This window comes from Sinohyriopsis cumingii, chromosome 13 (assembly GCF_028554795.1).
Source record: "Sinohyriopsis cumingii isolate HCF-2022 chromosome 13, ASM2855479v2, whole genome shotgun sequence".
Classification (NCBI taxonomy): Eukaryota; Metazoa; Mollusca; class Bivalvia; order Unionida; family Unionidae; genus Sinohyriopsis; species Sinohyriopsis cumingii.
Window position 1 is genome coordinate 67,355,048 of NC_142973.1, and position 21,120 is coordinate 67,376,167.

Sequence of the window (21,120 nt, forward strand, 5' to 3'; positions counted from 1 at the left end):
GATCAAGGGGTTTAAGAAGTATGGAAATGAAAATTGTAACCAATACAATAAACTGTTGAATTTAGTCCCAGAAAATGTACAGTTTCTCACTTTCCTAATAACGTTGGCATAACAAATTAGGTTACACTGTCCTGCTTTTGGTGTGCTGTTTACTATTCAGGATATAAGTACTTAAAAGTTTTCATGGATGTACAGGCAAAAGTATCAGAAAAGCGGACCTTAACAACTCTCCTTCACATCCTTGCTTGCCAGCTGTAAAACTACATATAAAATGATTGGCAGTGGTCCAAGGGCCAAATCAAGGTTCTGACACTTGACACTGGTGAGACATTAAATTGTACTTGTAAATATTTAAATGCAACTGCATTCTAGCATGATGTACTCTGACAAATCAGAATGCAGGCATTTTATGACAAATCATATAAATATAACCAGAACAAAATTATATGGAACAATAAAATTTTGTGTCTTCATTTTCTCCCCATATATATAAATTGAGGAAGGTGGATTGAGTAAATAATGAAAACTTCATGCCTTGCAATACATTATTTTCATTTGATATTTTAGGAATAGAGAACCTTAACACAGTCACAAGCAGTTAGTTATCATCAAAACTAAATAAAATACTGCGGTTTAAATCATGCTGTTGATTGATCAAATTATAGTCTATATGGGTCAACCTAAACTGTACAAAGTGAATGGTGTTTCTATTCCTGAGCAAATATATGGCCACAAGAAAACCTGGACAGGTTATTGCTGAATACAAGTTAATGTGTGATTTGTTATTCCTGGACTATTCCATGATAAAATGCCAGTTTGACTATTAACAGTGCCCCCCACCCCCACGTCAATCTACTGTATGTGACTGGCACTCAAAATGCTGACTAAAGTCACACATTTTTGTGCAACTGTGTATTATGAATGAAAATACAATACTTTAAATATGTAAAACACTATTACATATATTTGCATGAGAAAATGATACCAAATGAGAATACTAACCAAGGTCAGTAAGGTGTACAATACATTTTAGACATCACAGGGACCAGTTTTTGGGATACTGGTATATTTCTCATGTTGGAGCATTTTCACTAGGGTTTTAGTAAGCTTGGAAAAATTTAATTCAAAATTGAATACTGTTAAGAGGCAGATGTTTCTTACTGAGATACATTCTTTCACCGATTACATCGTCAACATGTATACATGTAGTTTGTATTAAGTGAAGATGTGGTATATATGGTACTTTAATGAAATAAACATCAGCCTTGGTTAAAGTGACATAATTTTGAATTGATTGTACAGGATTTGCAGTGGTGTACCTTGACCAAAATTTTATATTTACACATTATGCACTCTCTGAAATGTAACTGTTGAGTATGAATGCAGGTCACTGACTAAATTTGAGGAAAAAATCATGCAATACATGTCACTGACTTACTTTTAGCATAATATGTTATATATTATTCAACTTCACTCTTACATCTAACAAAGCTAGTTCCTAGGAGATCAATCAATCCAGGAGGCATGAAATAAGTTACATGTACCAATTTGGGGCAAGAATAAAATGTTTCTAGTTAGACATTATAATCACGTATTACAACTCTGTACCATTGATAGTGTTACATAAAGCAAGTTCAAAACAGAATAGTTAAATATAATGAAACAAGGAAGTTATAAGACAACAACAAAAAGAATAAGCTAAAGATTTATTAACATCCAAATATAAAAACAGAATTTAACAGGCAATATTTGATCTATTTATATGTTTTACAAGTTTAATCAAAGAATTCCCAGAACCACCAGGCAAACATATAGGTACATTAAAATTAGTGCATATCATTCTCAAATGAACATGTACCATGTGCACAATCATTGTTTTGATGATGTACAAACTGATCCAAACATCAATAAATAATATACAATCACTCCATAATCTCTTTGCAAAGGAAATAAGTCTTTAAAAAAACGTATACATAACCAGACACCATCAAATGTCATGTGCCTGCACATGCTAATTTCTATGCATGCCAAACAACCTGACAAAGCAGCCTCTTGTAATGCCATTTGCCCCAGACACCTACTTACCAAATTCAGTTGCTTTATACTGTCTCTCTTTTTTTAATCTACCTGTGCAGTCCACCTCCAGATCAGCAGTGCAAAGTAACCTTTTATAATTAATATATCACCTCAACAGCCCTCTTCCATATTCAGTCAAGTTATTTTCCTTTATTTTAATTTAATCTATGCATTTCATGGTTCATCTCTTTATAATAAAATAAAGAGCCTAAATTGATTCATCCCATAAATGGCTCATTAAGAATGGTCACAATATATACATCATAATATATGATTTGTTATGGCTAATTGGAAATTTCAACTGTTAGACATCTCTAAACATCACAGGCTGTCATGGACATGGCCTTAGTTTCTGACTAGCTGATCCAGGAACAGTAGGAGTTTACTTAACTCTGTTTAACATAAGCCAAGTATTGGTACAGCAAATCTCAGACATGCAAATTCAGTGAACCTCTACCATAGACTGGTCAATGCTTGGGTTTAGCCAAGGTTGTGGAAAGAAAAAACATCTAACTGACAAAGATTAAACTTTGACTGGTGCTCCATGTTTTGCATCCTAAATCTGCAGATTTTCAACAATATGTTATAATACCAGTCTTTCACTATCAAATGACTGACATCTGCTTGAATCAATGCACTGTTTTGACTCTTTCTTGATGTTTTAAAGATTAAACAGCACATTTTTATTCACTTTTGAGGAACAACTAAGAAATAGTAAAGGTCTGATAGGCTGATGTTATTAATATATCATATATAATCGCTTAAAAAGTCAAGTCTAACTGCAAACAACAAAGAGCATGATCTGTCATGGCATAATGTGCCTGCAGATCAGGGTCTGTTTTTTGCTCTACTGACTACTCCTAACAAACTGCACAGACCCAGATCTGCCGGTACATTATGTGGTGGCAGATCTGGGTCTCTGCATTTGGGCTAATGTTATAAGTGAGTATAAACAGTACAATGTGTCTACTGCCTAAAAAGATTGGTCTTGGGAATTGGGCAATTTCAGGCTGTGAATGGATGATTTTCCACAAACATGTACCATTTATTGATGTTTTACTTGTTGTATGACCATATAACATCATAGAAGTACAAGCATAATGTCTGAAATAGTTATCAACTTAAAAACACTAAAGATATATTTAGCAGTTGAAAAACAAACAAAAAATGGTGCATGTGATATGAAATAAATAAGTACTCTCTGCCATATCTTTTACTCATGTAAGAGTGAGCTGCTGTGGCTCAATGGTTAAGGCATTGGATTTGTGACCAGAGAGTTTCAGGTTCAATTCCCACCAATGGATAGTCCTGGATGAGCTACCATGGTGTGCCCTTTACTTGCCTTGACATATAACACTCACAGTGCTGCTGTGCTGTCAAACACCAAAACCCCACAAAACAAACCAAACTACAGTAAGACCTTCCATATCTTTACGCAAAAACAAAATTTCATTGTCATTCAAGTAATTTTGAATAAGATGTATTTTGTTTTATATTAACATAATATACACATGGATTTTTACAAGGGAATTTTACTACATTTGATGTAACCGATCATGTACTTTTATAACTCACATCTATCCAGATTTTACTACATCACAAAGCTCACACACACCTTGTACAGACTCCAAGCCTGTCCTACTTTATTTCAATGTTTGTGGATTTCGACTTTTTGCGAAAAGAAAATATTTTGTGTGGGTAGCTACTTCATCTCTGTCTTTAGTATTATAAACATTAGCTTAAACTGCTGAATTAACCAACAAAATCACTGAAAAATTATCAGCCCAAGAAAGACTTGTAGCTACTTCATCTCTGTCTTTAGTATTATAAACATTAGCTTAAACTGCTGAATTAACCAACAAAATCACTGAAAAATTATTAGCACAAGAAAGACTTGTTGTAAAGCTATGGAAAACAGTTGCATTAAATGTTATGCAAAATCACTGAAAAATTATAGAAATGCTATGTGCAAACAGTCACTAAAAATGTTGATGTTAAATTGATGACAGCAAATGTATACAATATCAATGACAAAACCCACTAAACTTATGTCGAGTACTTAGAACAGCTTGCACGAGTTGTAAGAAATCATCATGGAGTGGTACAATGGTGATATGATTTCAATTCCGAGAAAACTGAGATACCAGGAAATATCAAACACAAATGAAGAAATACTTAGAATGCTGCAGCCCAGAAAGTAGTAAAAATAAAAATGAGAATAGTGAAAATTTAGAAGATCATACAACAAACAAACAATCTACATAGAGTTCCATCATACTGTACAGAAAACAGGACTTGCAAGTATTCAAAATAACATGAGAAAATGTTCAAAATCCCAGCATCAATACTTTTTTTTGTACAAGCCAACATACCAGTACAAATTAACTGTTTAGTTTATGGTTTACTAGTTATCAAGCTCTATCTCATCCTGGACTACAGTTGGCAAAGAAACTATACAATGTTCTTGAATAACTGTTGGCAAGGAAGTGCTGACAATGGTCATCCCATCTGTTGTAATTTCTTCACTCCTATGATCCTCATCTATGTCTGCAGCATCAGGATTAAGGGATACAAGGATCTCATTGGAACCCGAGTCCTCTACACCATCTTCTCCTTGAAGTAGCACTGTAACCTGTTCACTGCGGTTTCTGCTATTCTCTGACTTGCATTCTGAAATACCTCTTATGGAGGTATTGAGGATTTCTCCTGTAACTGCATTCCGTATAAGCATGCTACCCGCACATAATGCTCCAGTTTGAATTTCTACCGTTTGTGCATCTGTAATTTTAATGGCTTCCTCAGCCTTCGCATCATCAGTTGTGTGAATGCTTTCCTGAACCTCTACCTCAATAAAATCTCCTCCTCCAAGAGCTTGTACGGTGTTGAGCGTGTCTTGCTGTCCAGACTCTACATTACCCCGACCTTGTTCCTCAACTCGACGAGCTTCTAAAAGCTCATGATTTTCCACAGCAAACTGTACAAAGGCAGCAAGGGTGTCTGAGCCATCTATTACCTCCTCTTGAATTTCAGTCTTGATGTTGTCTGTCTGGCATTCCATGTCACTTTTAATAGTGAAGGTTCCTGATGGTCCCACTACCAGCTCTTCGCCCACTTCCATATCTGTCTGCATTCCTGAGTCAACTTTAACTACAGAAGAAAAGACAATTTGTCTCATTTCTTCTGTAGTAAGATTCTTCCTTTTCTTGGGTCGCACCTTCTTTTCATCACCATCCTTGATGTGCATTACAGCATGCAGTTCCATGTTACTCTGTCTAAGGAAGCCTTTCCCACAAGTTTCACATTTGTATGGTTTGTCCATTGTATGAATACTCTCATGCTTTTTCAGAACTTTCTTTTCCCTGAAGGCACGACCACAAATCTGGCATTCAAATGGGCGAGAATCTGTATGTATTCGATTGTGTGCCTGAAGATGGCCATACTGTGTGAATGCCTTTCCACAAGTATTACATTTAAAGGGTCTTTCACCAGTGTGTGTTCGCTCATGGCGTCGCAGATGAATGTTTGAACTAAAACGTTTTTCACAGTGGTCACACTGGTATGGTCGTTCGCCAGTGTGTATACGTTTGTGTTTTGGAATCTGGTTGCGGTATTTAAATCTGCGCCCACAAATGTCACATTCATAAGGTTTTTCCCCAGTGTGTGTCCTCATATGTGACAACATGTCATCTTTGCGACGGAATGATTTATCACAAAGCTGGCAAGGAAAAGGTTTGGCCCCAGTATGGATTGAACTGTGTGCAACAAGAGCAGCTTTCAGGGTGAACCCAGTACCACATACTTCACACTTGTAAGGTTTGTCACCAAAATGGGACTGGTAGTGGCCATTGAAGCTGGGAGTTTGCTTAAATGTCTTTCCACACAGGTTGCACTTGTGTACTTTATCGCCTGGCTTGACTGAAAAAGAAAGACATAAATCTAAGATCACAATGTGTAGAGAATCAACATGGCAATTCAAAACTAAAATACAGTTTGAGGGAAACGTGCCGAAAAGGAACAATCCAAAATGATTGTGTGTGATGTTTATGTTTGTGCAATATTAGTAGCAAATTAGTTTAGTGAAATTCTTTTGCTGTAATCCACATTGGCACCATTGACACGAACGACTCCAGTCAAACGATGAACTGACTTTCAATACACATTTCTAAAATACAATAATAAAACTGATGCATGTATCAAGGGATAAAATTTTACATACAGTATGATCACATCTTAAATAATCTAGAAAGTGTTTGCTTTGTTCAGGCATTAACAGGGCATGTTTTACTCAGGGCAACATAGAGTTATGTTGGAATTGATGTGGGATTTTGGCATAATGTGTTGGTGGTGGGTATATGCTTTATGGAGTAGGGCAGAAGGAACAAGTAGTAAACGGAAATATCAAGAAAACATTTATTTTCTTGTGAGTGTGCTTGTGGCCATGTCCTTTGACACATTCTTTCCCATAACAAGTGCCTCATTACATTCTTAATACTTAGTTTTTAACTAATTTAATGAAGTAATATTTACCTTTTGCTATTGCATAGCTGGTACTTTTCTGTGTGGAAAACTATGAAGAGAATTCCTCATCCCATTAGGGTGAACTAGAATATTCTAGAACATGAGATTGCACCTGGTCCACACTGCAGATACCTTACATATGTGCACAGACCATAATTTTTTTTTATGAAGCAGCATAAACAAATTGGGACCTCCTCATGTGGCAGGAGGAAATCCGGCAATAGCAATAGGAGTTTTATTACATCATGAAAATTATTTTAATATCAGTAAAACAAAACCTGTTGCTATTGCACAGCTGAATTTGTCAGCATGGTGGGAGACTGGTGATCCCAAAACTGGCCAGTAGAATACTGCTGGATAGTAGTATCCACATGGATCACTTTTTCAGCTACTACAATCGAACATAAGGAATATATGTCATTAATTTGGTGAGTCCACTTGCCATTATAAAAGAAGAAGGAAACACGAGATCACCAAAATGCAGCTTTCATCACATCCTCCAGACACAAGTTAGATAGGACCATGAGGTAGCAATGGGTTGAAAGTCATGGGCCTTATTTCATGAATGAAAGGTCGCTCTCCAGAAAGGACACATAAGCTCATCCTGATAGGCAGTCCAACTTGTACTATTGGAAGCATAACTATCAGCTGAACCCTTAAGGGAGAGGAAAAGACTTTTACTACCCTCCCTTTAGAAGATGGCAAAGAAAAGCACAAAGATCTAATTAGGCATAAAAGTTTCACAAGATCATCCCCTGCACAGACATGACCGAGAATGGGGATCTCAACTGGGAGTGGAGCAACTGATGGATCTGGTATTTGATAAAACCTAGATGGCAAAGAAAAGCACAAAGATCTAATTAGGCATAACAGTTTCATTAGATCATCCCCTTCACTGACATGACTGAGAATGGGGATCTCAACTGGGGGTGGAGCAACTGATAGATCTGGTATTTGATAAAACCTAGATGGCAAAGGACATCAGCCACCTCATACTTCCAATGAACTTTATACAGTATAGTTCTATGGACAGGCCATGACACTCACTCATTCACTGTGAAGATACTTATGATAGCAAGAAAATAGACTCAAGGGTAAGATACTTGAATGAAGCTTCCCCCAACAGTTAATCAGGGGTGGGGGTGGATGGGGTGTGTGTGTGTGTTTAGTTTGAGACCACAAGATGTAAGAAATTCCATGTAGGGATTAGCAAGCAAGACATTGTTCTTGGCAGCCTGAAATACCTGAATAGGTCTGCAAAGTAAAGGTATGTCTCAAAGTGTGAGCCTATAAAAAAAAATTAGAATGTGTCTGGTATGGCTGCCTTATTGCAGTTGATAGTAGAAGCCAAGCGCTGTTTTTTCTTGGAAAAGAAAGTGGAGAAATCAGCCACTGTGCTTGCAGCTAGGACTGACGTTTTTCTTACTGCATCAATCCCAAAGGACTCTCCACTTGGCGTCACAGACCATAGACACAGATCGTCTCCTGGCCCGAATAATGAACATGGTGCCTTGTTTGAAAACTGGTCCTTGCTGAGAGATCAACTGAGATGAGCCAAGTGAAAGTTGGAGACTTTATGGACTGTTGTATGGGAGAAAGCCCCCATGCTGTTACAGGAGGTACTATGGGGTAATCTCTTAGGATGGTACACAAGCAGAATGAGAAAATCATTTAACCATGATTGTTGGAACCACAGATGAGCTATCAAAATGAACTGAGCAGTTGAGTTTCTTACGTGTGAAGTACCAGAGGGATGATCCTAAAGGATGGGAAGGTGTAAGAAAACAGAACGACAGCACTTCAGGCTGAATACTTCTGTTGCCCATATCCTCTGGATGGGGAAACAAAAAAGGGGGAGCTTGTTGTTTAGCCTGCAAACAAGTCCACCAATGGTGTCCCTAAATGTTGGAACAGAAAATCTGCAATGGATTGGTTTTGAGACCAGCCTGTGAGGACGTTCTTTCCTTTAATTGAAACAAAGTCTTCCACAAAATCTTTTTATGAAGAATGTGGCAAGCCAGTAGGGTAATCTCTTCCATGGCTTCCCAGCAAAGGAGGTTCCAAAGCTTCACAGAGAGAGCATGTGTCTTCTTGTCTCATGTACGCTACCACTGACGTGTTGGCAAAGAGACCATATCATGCAGTGACACTTAGATGGTGGGCTAAGATCACTGCCCTTATTTCAAAATTGATGACGTAAAGGATAGATACTTCTTGGAATACGAACTCCTAAGACTCAGTCCTTTCAGCTCCACATGAGTGCCACATGCTAAATCTGACACATCTTTAAACAGATAGAAGTGGGATTTGGGAGCATGGATAGGGATTCTGGTCAGAAATCAGTCCCCGACATGTACACCAAATCAGATGATGGTGAAAATCCACACCTAGATTGTTTTGATTATACAGCCCAAGTATAACTGCTACAACTCCATTACTATCAAGTCAAATCATTCAGGCTGATGACCATACAGAAAAACTTGACCAAGATTTTCAAATGACACTGACCTTGCCTAAGGGTCATATGAATGCATGGATATAAAATGGAGGCACTTGCTGACTCAATACTGCAAATATGACAGCTATTCTTCACAGTGTTTATTACAATGGTTCCCAACCTTTTCTTGCTGCAACCATAAATAGGCCACCAAGATGACCTTCTGACCCTCAGGCTTATGATATGGTTTCTTTTAATGACCATTCATGACTCTACTTAGGACCCCCATGCAACCCTGGTTTGGGTTGTGACCTTAGGTTGGGAAATGCTGGTTTAAAACTTATGACCATACAGAAAAAGTAACCAAAACCCCTAACCATTGTCGACCCCTGCTGCTACCACTAGACTCATCAACACTAGAGTAGGCAATACAAAAGAACTGGTCCAAAGTTAAAAGCATCATAACAGTACATTCAGGTGTGCCTATAAATGTTTCTTGCATTAGGAGATTTATGATAATTAAAGGTCTATTTGAGACTAAAACAGTCTTTGGTAAATACTGATTATGTTAAGGAAGTAGATTGTAACTTTGGACAAGTACTTAATTAATCAACAGCAAAGGTGCTGCTGCCATTAAAAATGCTGTTAGTACAGGTAAAATGATCACCTGGAGTAGTGGGTTTCAACTTTTTTACTACAGTGGGCCATGCTTGCAGCTCTCAATGTGTTAAGTTTGCAGCATTCAAACCACTTCCTGTGTATCCATTAAAAAAACATGTTTGTATTGGTTATCTGACAATCAATATACTTTTATACCTCTTATTTCTTCACAGTTAAATGTCTACCAAACACATTTTAAAGGTTTAATTTTTTTTTAAAAACAGGAGGTCGTGTGGGTTGTAATAGTGTGATGATTTGGCAGCATGCAGCCGTGGGTTGAGAAACACTGACTTGGACAAATGAGATGTATTTTGTCAAACAGCTAATAAAATGGTTTGGTAAAGTGATGTACAGAAACTAACTTTTCTAATTTTACTTTAGACATATTTCAGTTTTAATAATCACATTCTTCATGATTTTAAGAATGGATCTTAAAACATTGGTTGTTTTGGAAACATTTCATTTGATAATCAGAAAAGAATATATGTGCACAAGGTTCCTCATATTGTTACTTAGTTTAGAAAATAATTTACAAGCACAGTATAACCTGCCTGAAAAGACAACTGTTCAGGAAACCACATATCATCATGACCACTATAACAGTGAAAAAAATGAGAGGTGTAACTGTTTTTTAATGTTCAATGTTTTAAAATGATGGTTTACAAGGTATATCAGTCCCTCAACCCTTTAAAGGCCAAGTAATCAATCAAATTTTGGGGAAAACTGGTATCAATGATGTTAAATAAGAGCTAAAGTTAATTTTCAGTAACAAATAATAAACAACTTCGATGACAGCCATATGCACACACCCCCCATTTTCAACCTGAAACAAATTAAATATCTTACCACTTCCTCTGGGTGTGACTCTGCGAGAGGCCTCTGATGGAATTATGGTAATGGTTTGAGACTTGTTTCTTCCAGTTTTACTGTTCTTTGGTAAAGTTATCTCTTGCACAATAATTTGGGGAAGGTTGGAATTCTCTAACTCGCCTGTGTTTTGTACGATAATTTGTGGTACACCCTGTGATCCAGCACTGTTGGTGTATACTGTGATGATCTGGGGAATACTCTGGGCCTCTGCTGCTGTCACCTCTTCCACTGATGTAATCTGTCAACAACCCAAAGAGTTTAAGATTTTAATGACTTGGGCATTTTATTCCCTGGTTTAAAACAAATGTGGATTTGAAATATTCTTTAGGGGTATTTTGTGAACATACAACAAGAAAACCAGTAATACCAGACTGAGTAATAATCGACAAAATGTTTATCATTCTTCTGAGAAATGTGTTAAACAATTCTGGGACAAAAACTTATGCAGGCTGTACACAAGTATATCTCTCTAACTGATGAGTGTTATCAGCATGATCAAGTACTATCAATTTAAACATGCACAAAACAACAGGAACCTGTCTTGATTCTGGAGTATACACTGATCAAATGCACAATAATAAAAAATTGACTGTGCTTATAACTGGAGAAATATATTGACAACTTTGAACTAAATGCTTAAAAACTATATGGTTTTGCATACTTTAACACAGTTAACAACTTCTTTATCCATTTTCATCAATTTATTTGTGCAAAATATGCAAATACACTGAATAGAAATTACATCACTTGAATGAATGAATATGTGGCACCCTGATATTTTTGCTCAGGTCATCTTGAAATATTTTCTCTTTTGCATCTCCAATCCAAAAGTGATGGGTGGCAGTTAGGTATTTCTTTTACTGATACATGATTTGAACAATTTTAAACAGTTACTCTTGGCAATCATGATGGTTCACTGGAATCATGGAAAAACAACTCAGGTGCAGCAATTTATGACTGGTTTTCTAGAGAAAAACAGGTATTTTTGTATAATAAAAAAAGAGATGAACTTTAATCTGAAATTTCCTCCAGTCTAAAAATGGTTAAGCTTTCATTTTATTGTACGAGGTATCCCATTTTTCATTTAAGCATACATGACACAAGCTGAGGGCAAATTATATGGATAATATAAAGGATTCTGCATGATTTTTACAAGAAGTGTTATTTCTTTTACAATGACATTAATGGGGAACTATTCTGTCACATGATACTTTTAACCCTTTATCTCATAGAGTGTACGGCTCTGAAGGTAGTGGATACACATGTACCAAAGTTACACAGTGCAGTGCACTATAAACAGAACACCTGTTACCTATTTGACTCCATACACATAGGCCTGCCTGTTGACTGTTACAGCAGTGTAGTATATGTTACGTTCAACATCAATTTTAACCATTTTACATTTTTAATACACATCTATTATCTAAAGAAAGATTTAAAAGCAAAATCTGATCATTATAGTGTATAATTATTTTTCACAGAAGAATATTTTTAATGCGCCTTAAAATATTGTGAGAACTTGTTCACCATCTAGCCAGTGAAGCCATATGACCATTCATAGTTGCCATTCCTCATACTCTAAAGTTACCAGTTCTTTGTCTATATTTACATCACTAAATCATCTGAATTTGATAAATTATAAAAATTCAATGTTGCCTACATCAACATCAGAGTCTTTATGCAAGTTACTGAAGTTTTCAAAGTAGTGATTCTAATCATGCAAGCTCCGGAAAGAAATGAATGAAATCTGCGGCCTCCATTTTGGAGAGTAGAGAATCTGACCCAGTTACTTTAAACTGCAGATCACGACCAGAGTTTACACAGCATTCACAATATCTGATTTAATCATTTGCATCAATGAATGTAGTATGTAATAGGGTATTTTCCTTAAAGGTGGCGCTAAGAAAACCAGCTCAAAATAGCTGATGTTTACAGCGGGTATCCAAACATACTTCCATGAGGATGGTGTAGAGGTGTCCAAAGGTGCTTCCATGAAAAAAAGGGTTAATAAAATGAGATAATTGTTTAAAGGAAAGTTACCTCTCCATCCTGAACTTCTTGCAAGTCTTGAATTTGCTGTACCTGAATTTCCTCCCCATCAGCGGTAAGCCCTGTTGCTGTCATAAGCTTCTCACCTGAAGTGAAAGAATTCTTTCACCGTAACTTTTAAAATCCGATGAAATTTACTGAACACTTTCTTCTACTTTCTAAAATTTAAAGGCTACAATGATGAAGACAGCCAAAGTACACACATATATAATTCTTTTTGACCTAACTAGAGCATAAATTTGCTTTCTGAAACTAAATAAACAGAGATCGGTAATGGACCTGGAAACACTATAACAGTTACTGTTCAGTAAAATGCATGCATCCTTCAAATAGATATATATAATGCAGTACAAAAAACCTGACTGAAAATACCACAACTTCTGCTAACAAACAAACAATGGTTTCAAAAGGCAAGCGGTCACCCATCTGAGGTCATCAGATAAAATTCAAATTTGATCCATGCACGACATATGAAAAATATGGCCTTTCATAAAGTGGTCGTCCTAAACAGTGATACCTGTTATGCATATTTAATTTGCATTGTTTGTTTTAGAATCATTTTTTTCAATTTCATTACATGCTATTCTAATGTAACATTGCATGTTGGACTTGACCTTGTCCAAAATTTATTTCATTTTCTGCTTGACCTGAACTGACTTTTTTAATTTTATTCTGTAAACAGTACATAACTAAATAATTCTCTATGTGTATAGGCTTAAAATCAGAATTATTATTAACAGTAGTAAATATGTTTATATGGGTCTAGGTCTATGTTTTGGAATTTCCTTAGTGTATTTGGCATAGTCCTGGTTCTGGTTTCTAATAATAACTAACATTTTTATTCTGTAAACAACAGGATCATTCTAGAGGGTTATTTTCCATTAGGTAATAGTGGTTTTTTGAAGAAAATGCTAACTGTGATCTTAGGTCAAGTAGAAGATCATATAATTTTGTCAATGAATGGAAAATTCATTTGTGCTTAAAGTTCTAGCACAATCAAGTTGTCTTATATGTCGTGTCCAGTAATATTTTGGGCTGGAATCTATTTTCTTCAACTTATTGAATTCAAGTGATTATTTTCACTGGAAAAACAAAAGTGCTCTCATAAAATTCTTGGATAGAGATATTCATTGGAATTTATAGTGAATTCAAACCTGGAATTATATTACTGTGAATCAACTGAAGACTGCTGGCACATCAACACTCTACAAGCTACCACAGACATATCATCACTTTAGTTTTGGATTTAATTTGGACTACTGAATTTTGTTCAGGACTTTAACTTATCAGGACTGGAGTCTGTAATTCTAGGATTATCTGGAATTTAATTTGTAATATCATAAGTTCCTTTTTACTACATTTTTACTTTGTATTCTAAGGAAATAAATTATCTGTTGAATTTTACAAAGCTTGTTGCTTTTCAGTCTTTCTGTTATTTATTTTAAGAGCATAGACTTGTAACACTTCAAGTCAGGCGTACCGTTGATATATTATCCATAAGATCCAGAGTTTGATATTCCAATATTTTCCAAGAAAATCAACTACATACAAACATGATCACATAACAAGAACACAGTCACTCTGATTTGGTTTGTAAGTGCTATGCACGTGAATGGGAAATATGCTACAGAGAATTACCATCCTAATCATAAGATGTAAGAAAGAAATAAAACATCAAGCAAATAAAGTGGAACCTTGGTAATCAGATGTTATAGGGAGACATAAACATGGTCTAAGTGTTAAAAAATCTCAATGTTTGAGGAACACTGCATACAGTCTGGTTGGACTTTGTAAACATGCCTGTACTTTGGATAAGCAACATACATGTCGTTTGAATAAACACAAGGAACTATTATATAATATACTTTACATAAACGTGGGCAACATACCTAAAGTTTGTATATTTGTAAATACTTGAGGAACATGTCTATAATTTTTAGACTTCAGGAGCATGAATCTAGTTTCGATAGACTTGTGAAAATGCCTATAGTTTGGACAGATTGAGAATCCAAATACCACAAAGGATAATACTGTGATATTTAGCAAATAAAGGACACCCACAAAAGATTAAAATTTTGTTGCTTGTGAACAGGTTTCCTGTGCAGAGGTGAAATATGTAAATGCAGAGTAGGGGTTCATAAATTGTATCCTTTATGACCATGTATTTTTTTATATGAATATCAACAATGGCAGATTTCATAGTATTTTAAAGTCCTCAAATTTCAAAATATTGAGTAACATTTTTGATCTTTTTGCCATACATTTAATAAAGTAGCAGAGTGGTGGACTCATAACCCAAAGGTCACCGGTTGATTCTTATCCAGACAGCCCGCATCAGCTGCCTTGACGTGTCTTTGGGAAAGGAATTAAGCAAATATTTCCTCAGCATGACATAGCCAATAATCTGATCCAAGTGCAGACCTGCAAACCCTGACAAGTCTGTCAAAGTAAGGCAGTTGATTTTTTTCGTAAGTTTGACCAGTTTTCAGTAAGGTGTAACAAAAATCAAATTTCTTATACAAGTGAATTTTGTCTGTAAATGGTAACCTGTAAACAGTGAGCTGGATTTAGACGGAGAGAAAACAAACAATGGAAATTCTGATTAAATGAAGACACAGCTAGCTTGTAAGTTGACAACCTAGTAGTCCTCATTTGACCTATATCCCACTGGCTATAAACACGTGTCACAAAACAAATCACTATGATAATCACTGTTGTGGTTGGAGAGTAGTTGTTTACATGCTTCAGGGGTGCAAAACCTTTTTTGGCCAAGGGCCAGCTTGTATTTTCTAAGAACATTCAAGGGCTGCAAAAACTAATTTCTTTAATATAATTGCTGTTCACTGGCCAGATTTCTGTGTTGTTTTAATTTGCCATGAGGGCTGAATACCCCTGCTATATGTACTAAGTTTGACCTGGATTTTGATCTGAAGTTACCAAGTGGATGAAGCTAATCATAGGGAAATGAAAACCTATCAAGGTTATTTCCTGTTGTCACAAATTTGTGTTGTATTTTATTTAAAAACATCATACTCCTGTGGTTCCAACCATTGATAACTTTGGAAAATGAAAAGATTTATCAGATTCCATTGTTTTTATTCAATTTTGGTACTGACTTTCTTTGATGAAGGGTGCGTTGTTTTTACTGAAGACTGTAGCCTGCTTGCTTTGATGAAGGGTGCATAATGTTAGTGAAGTAAATGTGAAATGCCAACTTTGGAGGACCTAATAAATACCTGTTTGTTAATGTGACGACAACATTAAAGCTCAGCGGTGAACATCAAATAAATACACAGAGGAACAAAGTATGGTTTAGAATTGGCAGCTTGTCTGCATAAACGATTAAAAAATGCATCCATTGACATAGACATTTATATTGTTTTATCTTGACATCGACATAAGCATGAGAAATTTGGTATTAACAATAGACCATAGGCCCAGGGCTCTGCATTTTTGTTGACAAAGGTGATGATGACATAAACTGGTAGGACTGGAGTCCTTCTAGAAACAGGTATAATAATCATTGTGCGCCAAATATATACAAGATCACCAGTATCTCATAGTAATACCCATATATATTGTTTTAATGGTCTATGATAATAACACTTAGCGGTTAAACTGGCACACCAAGTTTGGCTGACCTAGTACTGGACAAAATACATGAGCTTCAACAAGTTTTTATGCAATTTTCCAGGAGAGTATTTACCTTCATCTCCCACCAGATCCCAGCTGTTTATTTGAAAAAATGCTGCCATGGCTGTCTCCTGCTGTGGGTTGACATGAACAGTGATGACTCTAGAGCTGGCATCACCATCATTGTCTATTTCAAGCTCACCCACTGGAAAAGGAAGTAAATAGAGAATTTAATGGATCTGGAAAATGCAGTATAAGAGACTTGCAATAAGAAGTGTGCGTGTGTGTGTGATTTTGGATGTTTAACATAGCTTTACCAATTTTCCAGTCATGTTGCTACAATGTCTGCAGTGTGGCAGTTTATAGTGATGTCTAACACTGGGGCATCATGCTTCAGACATGTAGCATCATGTCCAACCCAGTCATATTATCCTGACACCAGGCTGACCAGTCTTAATACTAACCTGCAACCTCCCGCATCCGAGGCAGACACTCTATCCACTAGGCCACCGGAGTGGTCACATGCAATAAGAAACTATGATATTCATCTCCATCTGTATAGACAATTTTACATCTCGTGCTTGTGCAACTATGACTGATTAACATATATAACCTTGATTTTAATTTCCACTCAGCTGAGCACAGCATGGTGTAATATCAATTCAACTGCACCCTACACAAGCAAAAGTGTAACAGGGTCAACCCAATTTGTATGCAATATAAATATTATCTATAAATTCCCCCACTGCTTTATACTTTAAACCCTATTCACCTAGCTTTTCAAACCTTCATGCTTATTGTTGCTATAAGTCTATACGACTATGCAAAAACTTTCTTGGCTCCCTATATTCCCAAAGATTGTAAGCACATAGAAATAATGTGACTTACAGTGCCAAGTCCGTCTTCACAATCACCAGGAAATTTGACGACTTTACATTTAAAACTAATGCAAAAATATCATGCATGTGTCACAACCAATCAATAATGACTTTTTAACCTATATTCAAAACAACCTATAGATAAAAAACATGTCAAAACTAATAATTTTATTCAAATTTTATCATGGAATATGTTTGCTCTGCAATGGTGATTTCAATACAAAACTTAAATGGATGTATACAAAGTTGCTGAGTTTAATTTGTACCTTCTTTTATGAGAGGCCAGTTATTGATTTGGAAAAATGCCTCCATGGCTGCCTCCTGCTCTGGTGTAACGCGAATTGTCATGTAGTGTGTGCTTTCATCACCAGTGGAGTCCTCCATTTCCATCTTTGTCTCTATTACCTCCATATCAAGTTGTTTATCGTTTAAACTTTACCTGAAAAGCATAAAAAGTCTCAAGAATTTTCAAATGCTTCTGTAGGATCTACAAAGGCTTTCACAGTTGAATTTTTTTAAAAAAAAATTTCAAATGTTCCTCATCATAGGCTCTGTTCTTACTAAGCTGTCTCCTTAAACAGAGAAGTAGAAATATATCATTTCATGTGTATGTTTTTTTAAAATGTTTATAAGCAGTATACCCACCAACCTTCCAGACTGTGTTTGGGTTTATCAAAGACTCAAAAAGTACATTTTATGATTTAAGTGTGTGCATGAGCTCAAAAAAAAACCCACATACAATTGAAAACAAGTTATCTACTCCTATCTGCCAAAAGAAAATGTAAAAATGAACAATAAAACCAACGTTTTCTTTCAAGCATTCAATATGCTTTCAAATAAACAATGGTTGAAAGACTTAGCACTGGCATGTATCAACACCATACACCCACATAATTATAATTACAGACATTAAATACCAAATAAACTAAATATCTGTGTGTTTTGGATTTTTAACATAGCTTTTTTTTAAAAATCAGCTATATTGCTATGATGTCTGCAGTGTGGAAGTTTATGGTGATGTCCAGCACTGAGGCATCATGCCGCAGACATGAAGCATGATATCCCACCCAGTCACATTATTCTGACACCAGAACGACCAGTCTTTACACTAACCTCTTAATGCTGAGTGCCAAGTGATGCAGCTTTTAGTACCATTGTTATGTATTTGATATGACTTGGCTGGGCTAAATTTCTGTCTTTAAAATCAATCTGACTGTGAAATACAGTTTTAACCAGATGCAGACTTTGCTGCTCTCAATAGTTCAATGGAGGGTTTGTAGGTGATGCAAGTAACATTTGTTTTCAACTTTGCACTTGTTATGGAGTAAATGTCATTTTTTTTGTCAGCATTCAAAATGATCATTCTGAACATCACTGCTGTGAGGAATGTCAAATTTGGGTTTTCAGAAGATAAATTAAAGTTTGCCCATGTCGGTATTGCATTTGCACTATGTGAAAAAAATACAGTGCCTCCCCCCACCGAACTTCCCAAAAAACATCAAACAGAGAACTGAACCTTGGGCTTTGTTCACCTCACAGATGCACATCCTTTCTTGAAACACAGCTGTTTTGACATTGCCTTAAAAATTAATCACCTTTTTTTTTGCTTCTCCACACTATTTCAACTATCAAAATAATCACGTGATAAACACACCCATTATAGTTTTCCAATAAGCATCAAGCATGATTGTTTAGTGTTTATACAGACATATATCATAGTGTCAAGAAAGGTTTTTTTTTTTTTACACAAGATTTATTAGAAAGCATGTTTTGAGAAACTCAACTGTGTTGGTGGGGCTTTTGGATTTAAAAAAAACTGTTGTTTTTCATGGTGCTCTTCCAGATACATGGCAGTAAAGCAAACTACGCGAGATCCATGTGTAAATGTTGCAAGTCTTATCAGTGCGACCTTCCAAATTGTGAAAAATCTTGTCAACTACATACTGTTATATCAAAATATAATTTTAATTAAAATAAAAGTTGTTTGTATATCAAAACGATGCTGATCCAACCTTCTTTTGCCTCAAGTCATCATAAATTTTTGACATAGCTACCTCTCCTGATTTGATTATCTACATGGGGTTTTCACAAAGCATTACAGTTCAATATTTAACTGGTTCTGATCTTATCTCTAATATGGTACCATGGTGGCCATCTTGAAAATCTTACGGTAAAACTGACCACTTGCACAAAATGTGGCAGTGACAGCTTACTAGTGGGCCTAGCCAAGTCACATCTAACCATACCTATTGATAGGAAGATGATTTATTTTATTAGATATTGTATGATGTTCATTTTGTCTTTAATCCAGTGACAGATGAAATTACAGCACTGATGCAATCTGACCTAGTAATCACCATTTGTATTCCTAGTCATACGAATATCCAAATCTTGTAACCTACATGTCCATGACAGCAGAGGCCCAATGCAGGTGATGTCAACCATAAACCCTTTGCCAATGTTGTTGGCAAAAAAAAATGGAAAATATTAAGATGAGAACAATGCAATATCTGCAGAAAATGATGACCAGAAACATGTTGCTGTCACATCAGCTTGGAGAAAGTCAGACTCATCAGGCAGAAAGTGTATCTGAGAAAAAATCTTCCTATTGATTTCATGCAGGTATGACATGATGTAAGGTCATATATGCTAGGACCATTAGTACAGCAGTGAACTGTCTTTGGCTCTGACCCTAGTCCTACATGTAAGACACAGCACATGTTGATTTTGTTTAGGTGCTATGTCTTACTATCCAAATAACGGTCTTGTATAGCATGTTCCGATGTCGGAATGAGTAATTAAAGTTTCAGGAACATCAAACACACTTGGCAGCCTATACTGACACTCTTCCACTAATTTATGTATAATTGATATACTTATTGTGCTGTCTTTATCCTGGTGGAATGAAAATATACTAGCAAATGGACACATTTTCACGTTCCGTTGACATGCATTTGAATTTGTTGCAGTGCAACAGTATTCGATGTATGCCAAAATAATTTCAAGTATGTACATGTTGAGGATAAGTTTCTTGAATGAAACGAACCGCTGCTTACTGTTCCAATAGGCATAATATATTTTTATTCGTTTCATTAAATAATAATATTTCAACTTACCCCAATTTTGGCATTCATGGCTTTCCAGCCAAATAACATGTTGGCCAACAAAACTTGAAAACAGGTCCATTTCTTTTGTGAGAATTTGAATTTATTAGAGAAAAGACACCAGAGTAAGTAAAGTCTGACTAAAACATTATGACTTTACTTTGTAGAAAAGTGTCATTATTTTAGTTGTCAGTTGTTTGAAATATTCTTGAAAATTTGACTTTCATAACGATGTTAGTCGACATCAAAATAAGCTACACATTGTCGTTAGTTAAGCTTAAGACCTTGACGCACACAACATAAATATCAGCGTCAGGTCTTACATGTAGGACTAGCTCTGACCCCACACCCAAACATGTAGAATGGGGTGGGAAGGGTATCAGGAATTCTAACAATTGATCTCCATACTGTAATAATAATATGCTTATAATGATCTATACAATAATGTTCATGATGTCAACTTGTCGGAGCTTAACTGTTAAGAATGTGTGTAAATACATGGACTTCCTCCTCCGCCCAGCCTCTTCCTCCACCGCTTGCGATACGGAAGAGAGTTAATTTTATTTTTCTACCCATTCATTGCGAAGTGATTGTAAGTTTAGTAAAGTGCATTTCCATGACATCTCTGAAGCATATTCCTACAGAACTCATTTAAGGTAGCAAAATGTAAAAAGGATGACCTTGAGTTAACCTTATATTCAATAACACTAGAATGGACACAATTTTATTTCTGAAAAGATGTTAAGACAATTTATTTCATATAAAGAGAAAACGATCGTATCAGGTTTTCGTCCACAAACATAAACTATTTGGAATTCTTCTAAAGATGAAGGTTTCAACGAAGACATCCAAAACGACCGAAAGAAAGCGGAACACCTCGCACATGTTGAGCAGA

General features: G+C 35.9%; 1 protein-coding gene across 1 annotated transcript; it reads right to left on the reverse strand.

The window, feature by feature from the left end:
* Nucleotides 1-1,693: 1,693 nt before the first annotated feature.
* On the reverse strand, nucleotides 1,694-21,086 carry LOC149785772 (uncharacterized). Its single transcript, XM_089979678.1, has 5 exons — nucleotides 17,388-21,086; nucleotides 16,317-16,448; nucleotides 12,602-12,696; nucleotides 10,538-10,799; nucleotides 1,694-5,991 (listed from the first exon to the last, which is right to left on the reverse strand). Exons 1-5 carry the CDS (start codon nucleotides 17,530-17,532, stop codon nucleotides 4,481-4,483), a joined length of 2,145 nt encoding a protein of 714 aa, XP_089835804.1. The 5' UTR covers nucleotides 17,533-21,086; the 3' UTR covers nucleotides 1,694-4,480.
* Between the last annotated feature and the right edge of the window lie 34 nt (nucleotides 21,087-21,120).